This window comes from Salvelinus sp. IW2-2015, linkage group LG16, assembly GCF_002910315.2.
Source record: "Salvelinus sp. IW2-2015 linkage group LG16, ASM291031v2, whole genome shotgun sequence".
Taxonomy (NCBI): domain Eukaryota; kingdom Metazoa; phylum Chordata; class Actinopteri; order Salmoniformes; family Salmonidae; genus Salvelinus; species Salvelinus sp. IW2-2015.
The window spans coordinates 5,073,198-5,083,878 of NC_036856.1; the positions used below are offsets into that span (position 1 = coordinate 5,073,198).

At 42.7% G+C, this 10,681-nt stretch overlaps 1 protein-coding gene across 1 annotated transcript in view; it reads right to left on the minus strand.

The window, feature by feature from the left end:
- The window catches only part of LOC139028928 (leucine-rich repeat-containing protein 15-like), a 15,427-nt gene continuing 4,746 nt past the window's right edge, over positions 1-10,681 (minus strand). The window contains exon 2 of the mRNA XM_070447464.1: positions 1-3,725. Coding sequence (XP_070303565.1) covers positions 1,996-3,717 — 1,722 coding nt within the window. The 5' untranslated portion in view covers positions 3,718-3,725 and the 3' untranslated portion in view covers positions 1-1,995. The remainder of the gene's footprint in view (positions 3,726-10,681) is intronic.

Genomic DNA, 10,681 nt, shown 5'->3' on the forward strand with positions numbered 1-10,681 from the left:
TTGTGGAAGGATAATAACTCTTTATCACACAGTGCCACACAATGAACACTTGTCTCTTGAGCATTTCAGAATATCACTACTATGTAGTGTATTTATTTAATTTTACAGTCAGTCATTTTACTTCATTTGTGTGTGGAGCATAATCATTTGCAAGTAGATGAAACCATTCTTTATCTACTGATTACACTATAGAAAAATGACACAGGAAGTAGCCTAATTCCAGTCAGTAAATCATAAAAAAGAGCTTCTAAAAAAAACAGCAGGTGTGTGATAAGACTATGCTGAACATTACATTTGTTCAGTATACAGTTGAAGTCGGAAGTTTACATGCACCTTAGCCAAATACATTTCAACTCAGTTTTTCACAATTCCTGATATTTAATCCTAGCAAAAATTCCCTGTTTTAGGTCAGTTAGGATCASCACTTTATTTTAAGAATGTGAAATGTCAGAATAATAGTAGAGAGAAGGATTTATTTCAGCTTTTATTTCTTTCACCACATTCCCAGTGGGTCAGAAGTTTACATACACTCAATTAGTATTTGGTAGCATAGCCTTTAAATTGTTTAACTTGGGTCAAACGTTTCGGGGTGGCCTTCTACAAGCTTCCCTCAATAAGTTGGGTGAATTTTGGCCCATTCCTCCTGACAGAGCTGATGTAACTGAGTCAGGCTTGCTCGCACACACTTTTTCAGTTCTGCCCACAAGCTTTCTATAGGATCTATGCCAGGGCTTTGTGATGGCCACTCCAATACCTTGACTTTGTTGTCCTGTTGTCCTYTCCTGTTAACTTCCTGACTGATGTCTTGAGATGTTGCTTCAATATATCCACATAATTTTCCTGCATCATGATGCCATCTYTTTTGTGAAGTGCACCAGTCCCTCCTGCAGGAAAGCACCCACACAACATGATGCTGCCATCCCCGTGCTTCACGGTTGGGATGGTGTTCTTCGACTTGCAAGCCTCCCCCTTTTTCCTCCAAACATTACAATGGTCATTATGGCCAAACAGTTCTATTTTTGTTTCATCAGACCAGAGGACATTTCTCCAAAAAGTACGATCTTTGTCCCCATGTGCATTTGCAAACCGTAGTCTGGCTTTTTTTAATGGCGGCTTCCTTGCTGAGCGGCCTTTCAGGTTATGTCGATATAGGACTCGTTTTACTGTGMATAAAGATACTTTTGTACCTGTTTCCTCCAGCATCTTCACAGGGTCCTTTGCTATTGTTCTGGGATTGATTTGCACTTTTCACACCAAAGTACGTTCATCTCTAGGAGACACAACTCGTCTCCTAGATCCACAGGTACCTCCAATTGACTCAAATGATGTCAATTAGCCTATCAGAAGCTTCTAAAGCCATAACAGGATTTTCTGGAATTTTCCGAACTGTAAAGGCACAGTAAACTTAGTGTTTGTAAACTTCTGACCCACTGGAATTATGATAGATGTCCTAACCGACTTGCCAAAACTATAGTTTGTTGACCAGAAATTTGGGGAGTGGTTGAAAAACGAGTTTTAATGACTCCAACCCACGTGTATGGTGACTTCCGACTTCAATTGTATACTGTATGTTCAACTTTTTTACCATTATTGAAAAAAAAGATGAATGGCATTTTGTGCGTACCATCCATGCAATTTCCAGATGATTATGATTATGYTTATTCCAGATGTAGGTTTATGAGATGTTCTTTTTGGTTATTTGTGCAAGATATTGTTCAAACTTCCGAAAGCTTGCTGAAGAGGGACTTGCAAAATGGCTTAACTATAATATTATGGGATCCCAATCAGAACTTATTCGATCGAAGTAGAGTTCCCCAAGGATCAGGCCCCAGCTAGTCTGTCCTTGGTCATGAGTTCTTGAAGAGACATGATAGAGACATGACGGGTTCCTGTGCTAAGATGTTTGGGAACAACTGCATCAGGATGTTTGCTCTCGCGTGCTCAGCATAACAGTACAGTACACCTCCTATGTGGTGCTCAGGTCTCTGGGCCAGTCTAGATGACCGAGTTGTTTTTGTTCCTGCGGCCAAGGTTGCGGCTGCCTCTGTTGTTCCTCCTCCAGCAGACGCAGCAGACAATGAGACTGGTGATGATGGCGGTGCAGACCACCGCGATGATAATGATCTGCGTGTTCCTGGACACACCCTCTCCGTTCCCCTGCCCACTGCTGGTGTCCTCCCCCTGCTCCTGGGTGGGCGTGGGCGTGGCCTCTGCAGCAGGGGAGGGGGTGCTCCTCTTGGGAGCCGGGGTGTGGGGCTTCCTCCTCTTCTCTGTCGGGGTGATGTCAGGGACGGCGGTCGGAGTGGACAACGTCAGCTCCTCGTCAGTCAGTTCGGCTATGCTGTCACCGCTTAAGACAGAGGGCGTGAGGCACACCACAGTACTGAGGTTAGTCTTGGTGGGGTTCTGTGTCAGCCAGTCCCGCAGTGGCACGATGTCCTGGTCACACTTCCAGGGATTCTCAGCGAGCAGCACCTCATTGGCCACCGTGAGGGTGCTGAGGAGCTCTGAGGGCAGGTTGAGGAGGGAGTTGTTGTGGAGGTCCAGCTGGCCAAGGTGGGAGTGGCCCTGGAGAAGCCTGGCAGGAAGGGAGTAGATGTAATTGTGCTCCAGGGAGATGTTTACCAGCTTATGCAGCCCCTGGAAGGTGCCTTCCTGCAGGCTGGTGAGGAGGTTGGTGTGTAGGGACACTTCCCCCAGCTCTGCCAGCCCACTGAAGGCCCCGGGAGACACAGAGCTGATCTGGTTCCGGCTCAGTACCAGCAGACGCAGCTGGGTCAGGTTGCTGAAGGTGTGGTCCTCCAGGTGGGTCAGCCGGTTGTCATACAGCCACAGCTCCCTCACGGCCATGGGGCCGAACACTCCTGGGGACAAACTCTGGAGCTCGTTCTCATACAGGGAGATCTGGGCCAGGTTAGGGAGGTTGAGGAGAATCCCCTCTGGGAGGGAAGTTAGCCGGTTGCTGGAGAGATAAAGCTTCTTTAGCCTCTGCAGCTGGGAGAACAGGTTAGCGGGGAGATGAGTGATGGCATTATCCTGCAGAGAGAGCTCCTCCAGGCTTACCAGGTCATCAAACGCTCCAGCAGGGATCGCCCTAAGAGCGTTCCGGTTCAGACGCAGGGATTTGATCTTGCTCAGGCCCCTGAAGGTGTCCCTGTAGAGTTGGTTGATGCCGTTCCTGGCCAGGGTGAGATGCTCCAGCTGAGTGACAGAGCGAAAGGCCTTCTCTGGTACAGACGTGATGAGGTTCTTGCTGAAGTCCAGGGTCCTCAGAGCAGCGAGGGAGTAAAGCCAGGCGGGGCGAAGCACCAGGAGCTTGTTGCCGCTCAGAGTCAGAGATTCCAGCTTCACCAGATTCAGAAACAGGGCCTCAGGCAGGTCATTCAGATCAGTGCCTGTGAAGCCCAGGGCACCCAAGTTATGGGTGAGGTCAAAGGTGCCAGGGAATACTTCTCTGATCCCAGTGTCTTTGACCACAAAGATGCCAAGGGCCTCGGCAAAACCAGCCAAGTCATCAGGTTTGAGAGCGGTGATGTTGGTGTTGGAGATGTAGAAGGTGGTAGTGGAACCGGGCACTGAGGAGGGAAACTCTGTGATTGACCTGCCATGGCAAAGGATTTTGTTGTCTTTGCACTGGCATCCATCTGGGCACACTCCAAGAACTCCACTGATGGCAAGGAGGAGGAGAAAGATGAGGAGGTCGATTGGCAGGTCCATTGATGRTCCTAGAAAAGATCAAAAGAGTGGTTACCCACTGGGCACAAACTGGTTGAATCAACATGGTTTCCACGTCATTTCAATGAAATGACATTAAACCAACCTGGAGTAGACGTTGAATTCACATCTGTGCCCAGTGGGTAGCTTTATTTGATGCCATGCACACCCAAACAACATGTCAAGTTTATAAAGCAATATGTGCGACACTGAATAAAAAAATCCACATTAAAATAAGACCTAATAAATAAAATTCAAGTGAGGTTAAAAAATGTATTAGACAAATACGGCTGCATCATCAATTCTTTAAATTGGGTCTTGTTAAATTGGGATCATGTGGATATAACACGCATGGGAGGGTGCGAGCTAAATAGACCATTAAATGGTTAAAAAATGTATTAGACAAATACGGCTGCATCATCAATTCTTTAAATTGGGTCTTGTTAAATTGGGATCATGTGGATATAACACGCATGGGAGGGTGCGAGTTAAATAGACCATTAAATGGGCTACATTTAGCATCTCCCGTTTAAGTACTGGAATCAGTCCATCTGTTGACGTAATAGTACTTAATCGTTAAGTTAATGGCTTAATGGGACTGTTAACTTAATAGTAGCAAAAATTAACAACTTTCTGTTCAAATGAGGGTAAACCGAAAATACTGCCAGAATGTGATGTTTTGGTTTTCATGAGATTTTTTTCTTTGATTGGATCCACAATGGCTAGGCTATTATATCTAGGAAATTCCCAGAGTCTAAAGTTAGAAAGACTAATTTCTCACCCGACATTCTTACCAAATTATTCCTACACTCAGTACCATCTGAACAGACATACTAGTTCACCAGCCTAACACCAGCTTAAAGGTCTGGCATGGAAGGCTAGGGCCTACATTTTTTACAAATATTTTTTTGTCTGTTTAGCAAACACTCCTATCCAGAGCTACGCACAGTAAATACTTCAAGWAAGCTGAAGGAAGGTGAAATAACCAAGTATTGTGAGGGCAAACCTGTGCACTTGTGACATGTTACTCTCTTACAAAAAAAGGTGCTATCTAGAACCAAAAAGGCTTCTTCAGCTGTCCCCATAAGATAACCCTTTTAAGAACCCCTTTTGGTTCCAGGTAGAACCATTTTGGGTTCCACATAGAAGCCTTTCCACAGAGGGTTCTACATGGAATCAATAATAGTTTTCCCTGGAACCAAAAACAGTTATCCTATGGGGACAGCTGCAGAACCCTTTTGGAACTCTTTTTTCTACAGTGCCTTCAGAAAGTATTCACACCCCTTGACTTTTTCCACATTTTGTTGTGTTACAGCWTGAATTTAAAATGGATTAAATTGAGATTTTGTGTCACTGGCCTACACACAATACCCCATAATGTCAAAGTGGAATTATAGTTTTAGAAATGTTTACAAATTAATTAATAATAAAAAGCTGAAATGTCTTGAGTCAATAAGTATTCAACTCCTTTGTTATGGCAAGACTAAATAAGTTCATGAGTAAAAATGTGTTTAACAAATCACATAATAAGTTGCATGGACTCTCTTTGTGTGCAATATTTTTGAATGACTACATCATCTCTGTAACTGTCATATACAATTACAGTATACAGTGCCTTCAGAAAGTATTCAGACCCCTTAACTTTTTCCACATTTTGTTACATTACAGCCTTATTAAAAAATATATATATATTATTCTCAGCGATGACAAAGCGAAAACAGGTTTTTAGAATTTTGGGCAAATTTCTAAAGCATACCAAACAGAAATACCTTATTTACTTAAGACCCTTTGCTATGAGACTCCAAAATGGAGCTCGGGTGCATCCTATCTCCATTGATCATCCTTCACATGTTTCTACAACTTGATTGGAGTCCACCTGTGGTAAATTCAATTGATTGGACATGATAAGAACAACTGTGGGACCTGTCTATATAATAATCAACAATCAACTTGACAGAGCTTGAATTCTTTTAAAGAATAATGTGCAAATATTGTACATTCTAGYTGTGCACAGCTCTTAGAGACTTACCCCAAAAGACTCACAGCTGTAATCACTGTAATCACTGTAATCACATAGGATGCCAGCTTTGCAGCTAGCAAGTTAGTCAAATTTCTGCCCTGCTATAGCTGCTCCGGTCAACGGTAAGTGCTGTTATTGTGAAATGGAAATGTCTAGGAGCAACAACAGCTCAGCCACGAATTTGCTCAAAGAACGGCAACCTCTGAGTGCTGAAGCGCGTAGCACGTAAAAATTGTCTGTCCACAGTTGCGACACTCGAAATCCAAACTGCCTCTGGAAGCAGGGTCAGCACAAGAACTGTTCGTTGGGAGCTTCATGAAATGGCCGAACAGCCGAACAGCCGCACACAAGCCTAAGATCACCATGCGCAAAGCCAAGCATCGGCTGGAGTGGTGTAAAGCTTGCCGCCATTGGACTATGGAGCAGTGAAAACGCGTTCTCTGGGGTGATGAATCACACTTCACCATCTGGCAGTCCGAAGGACGAATCTGGGTTTGGCAGATGCCAGGAGAACGCTACCTGCCCAAATGCATAGTGGCAACTGTGAAGTTTGGTGGATGAGGAATAATGGTCTGGGGCTGTTTTTCATAGTTCGGACTAGGCGCCTTAGTTCCAGTGAAGGGAAATCTTAACGCTACAGCAGACAATGACATTCTAGACGATTCTGTACTTCTAACTTTGTGGCAAGAAGTTTGGGGAAGGCTCTTTCCTGTTTCAGCATGACAATGCCGCTGTGCACAAAGCGAGGTCCATACAGAAATGATTTGTCGAGATCGATGTGGAAGAACTTGACTTGCCTGCACAGAGCCCTGGCCTCAACCCCATCGAACACCTTTGGGATTCACTGGAACGGCGACTGCGAGGCAGACCTAATAACGCAACAACAGTACCCGACCTCACTAATGCTCTTGTGGCTGAATGGAAACAAGTCCCCGCAGCAATGTTCCATCATCTAGTGGAAGGCCTTCCCAGAAGCMTGGAGGCTGTTATCGCAGCAAAGGGGGGACCAACTCCATATAAATCACCATGATTATGGAATGAGATGTTCGACGAGCAGGTGTCCACATACTTTTGGTCATGTGGAGTATTTAATTTTCAATAAGTTAGCTAAAACGTATGAAAACAAAATGTTCACTTTGTCATTATGGGGTATTGTGTGTAGATGGGTGAGATTTTATTTTGATTTTTTATCCATTTTGAATTCAGGCTGTAACAACAAAATGTTGAATAAGTCAAGAGGCGTGAATACTTCCCGAAGGCACTGCAAGAGTGTAGTAATTGAATCAAAGTTTCAAAGTAGCAGTATAAGAAGTGCAAAATTCCACATAAAATATAATACTTTTAAGTGTGGCTTAATTCACCACCACAAGTGTTCTAGGCAGAGGATAGCCACAGCATTAGCATACAGGGAGACTGCAGCATTCTGGGGCTGTGGACTGTTTGGACTGTTTGTAATGGCAGAGGAAGCAGCATATACAAAGCTCAGCTAATATTATTGTCGGTTTGGTTCCCTCTCCATATAGACCCTGGTCCATTATTGAAGTCAAATGGCAGCGGAATGTGATTTTAAAGTGCAGATGGAGTGTTTCAAAGACCAGCGTGTTTGTCCTTCCATTGAACACAGCCACAGAGGAATTGGGTTTTATTTTTACATCAAAGAAGAAGGAACATAAAACCGTTCCTGGAGTTTCCCAGATGTTACCCATTTCAATAGATTTTGTGTTCGGTCAGTATGTAGCCTATTTGCTTTGAGTTTCTCTCTATAAAGTAGAAATAACATAGCCTATTTCCTGTTTCTTATCAAAATATTGGTATCATACCATTTGGATTAGGTTTGAATGATTCTTGTGTTAGGTTGCATGTTGCTCATCATAACCATAGCAACCTGTGGGTGTGTGTGCAACACGCTGCTTCCCCTGTGGATACATGACAACCACCGCATTTAAAATGTTATTGGTAGTCCAAATAGGTCCGTATTGACTATAGCAGCAGTATATAGTGCTTTTGGAAAGTATTCAGACCCCTTGACTTTTTCCACATTTTGTTATGTTACAGCCTTATTCTAAAATATTTTTTCCCCTCTCATCAATCTACACACAGTACTCCATAATGACAAAGCGAAAACAGGTTTTTAGAAATTTCTGCAAATATACAGTACCAGTCAAAAGTTCAGACACCTACTCATTCAAGGGTTTTTCTTTATTTTTACTATTTTCCACATTAAAGAATAATAGTGAAGACATCAAAACTATGAAATAACACATATGGAATCATGTAGTAACCAAAAAAGGGTTAAACAAATCATAAAATATTTGAGATTCTTCAAAGTAGCCACCTTTTTGCCTTGATGACAACTTTGCACACTCTTGGCATTCTTTCAACCAGCTTCACCTGGAATTCTTTTCCAACAGTCTTGCAGGAGTTCCCACATAGGCACTTGTTGGCTGCTTTTCCTTCACTCTGCGGTCCAACTCATCCCAAACCATCTCAATTGGGTTGAGGTTGGGTGATTGCGGAGGCCAGGTCATCTGATGCAGCACTCCATCACTCTCCTTCTTGGTCAAATAACCCTTACATAGCCTGGAGGTGTGTTGGGTCATTGTCCTGTTGAAAAACAAATGATAGTTCCACTAAGCGTAAATCAGATGGGATGGCGTATGGCTGCAGAATGCTGTGGTAGCCATGCTGGTTAAGTGTGCCTTGAATTCTAAATGAATCACCAACAGTGTCACCAGCAAAGCACCCCCACACCATAACACCTCCTCCTCCATGCTTCATGGTGGGAACTACACATGCGGAGATCATCCGTTCACCTTCTCTGTCTCACAAAGATACGGTGGTTGGAACCAAAAACCTCTCATTTGGACTCATCAGACCAAAGGACAGATTTCCACTGGTCTAATGTCCATTGCTCGTGTTTCTTGGCTCAAGCAAGTCTCTTCTTCTTATTGGTGTCCTTCTGTATGGGTTTCTTTGTAGCAATTCAACCATGAAGGCCTGATTCATGCAGTCTCCTCTGAACAGTTGATGAACTCTGTGAAGCATTTATTTCTTCATTCAAAGACTCAATCATGGACACTCTTACTTACAGTTGTGGCTGCTTTGTGATTCATTGTTGTCTCTACCTTCTTGCCTTTTGTGCTGTTGTCTGTGCCCAATAATGTTTGTGCCATGTTTTGTGCTGCTACCATGTTGTGTTGCTACCATGTTGTTGTTATGTTGTGTTGCTACCATGCTGTGTTGTCATCGGTCTCTCTTTATATAGTGTTTTGTCTCTCTTGTTGTGATGTGTGTTTTGTCCTATATTTATATTGTATTTTTTTATTTTTAATCCCAGGCCCCCGTCCCCGCAGGAGGCCTTTTGCCTTTTGGTAGGCCGTCATTGTAAATAAGAATTTGTTCTTAACTAACTTGCCAAGTTAAATAAAGGTTAAATAGATAACAAATTTGGGCTGCAATCTGAGGTAAATTTAACTCTACTGAACGTATCCTCTGCAGCGGAGGTAACTCTGGGTCTTCCTTTCCTGTGGCGATCCTCATGAGACAGTTTCATCATAGCGCTTGATGGTTTTTTGGCACATGAACAAATTTTCAAAGCTGCTGTCACACCCTGGCCTTAGTATTCTTTGTTTTCTTTATTATTTTAGTTAGGTCAGGGTGTGACATGGGGTATGTTTGTGTTTTTGTCTTGTCTTGGGTGGTTGTAGTYTCTAGGGGGATTTTGTTAGAGTGTATGGGTTTGTGTTGAGTGAATGTTTCTAGGGAAGTCTATGGTTGAGTGAATGTGTCTAGCTATGTCTATGGTTGCCTGAGTGGTTCTCAATCAGAGACAGATGTTTTTCATTTGTCTCTGATTGGGAGCCATATTTAAGGTGGCCATAGGCATCATGTATTTGTGGGTAATTGTCTATGTTCTATGTTGCATGTGTGCACTAGTTCGTTAATAGCTTCACGTTCGTCTGTTTGTTGTTTTGTTTTCCTTCTTATAATAAAGAAGATGTATTTTGCACACGCTGCGCCTTGGTCATCTCTCTCTCCTATAGACGATCGTGACAGCTGCAGATTATAGACTGTCGTTTCTCTTTGCTTATTTAAGCTGTTCTTGCCATAATATGGAATTGGTATTTTACCAAATAGGGCTATTTTCTGTATACCACCCCTACCATGTCAGAACACAACTGATTGGCTAAAAACGAGTTGAGAAGGAAAGAAATTCCACAAATGACCTTTTAACCAGGCACCCCTTTTTATTGAAATGCATTCCAGGTGACTACCTCATGAAGCTGGTTGAGGGAATGCCAATAGTGTGCAAAGCTGTCATCAAGGCAAAGGGTGGCTACTTTGAAGAATCTCAAAAATAAAATATATTTTGATGTCTWKACTATTATTCTACAATGTAGAAAATAGTAAAAGTAAAGAAAAACCATGAATGAGTAGGTGTGTCCAAACTTTTGACTGGTAATATATATATATATATATATACTGTACAGTTGAAGTCGGAAGTTTACATACACTTACTCATTTTTCAACCACTCCACAAATTTCTTGTTAAACTTCATTTTGGCAAGTCGGTTAGGACATCTACATTGTGAATGACACAATACATTTTTCCAACAATTGTTTACAGCCAGATTATTTAACTTATAATTCACTGTATCACAATTCCAGTGGGTCAGAAATTTACATACACTGAGTTGACTGTGCCTTTAAACAGCTTGGAAAATTCCAGAAAATTATGTCATGGCTTTAGAAGCTTCTGATAAGCTAATTGACATCATTTGAGTCAATTGGAGGTGTACCTGTGGATGTATTTCAAGGCCTACCTTCAAACTCAGTGCCTCTTTGCTTGACATCATGGGAAAATCAAAAGATATCAGCCAAGACCTCAGATAAAAAACTGTAGACCTCCACAAGTCTGGTTCATCCTTGGGAGCAATTTCCAAACGC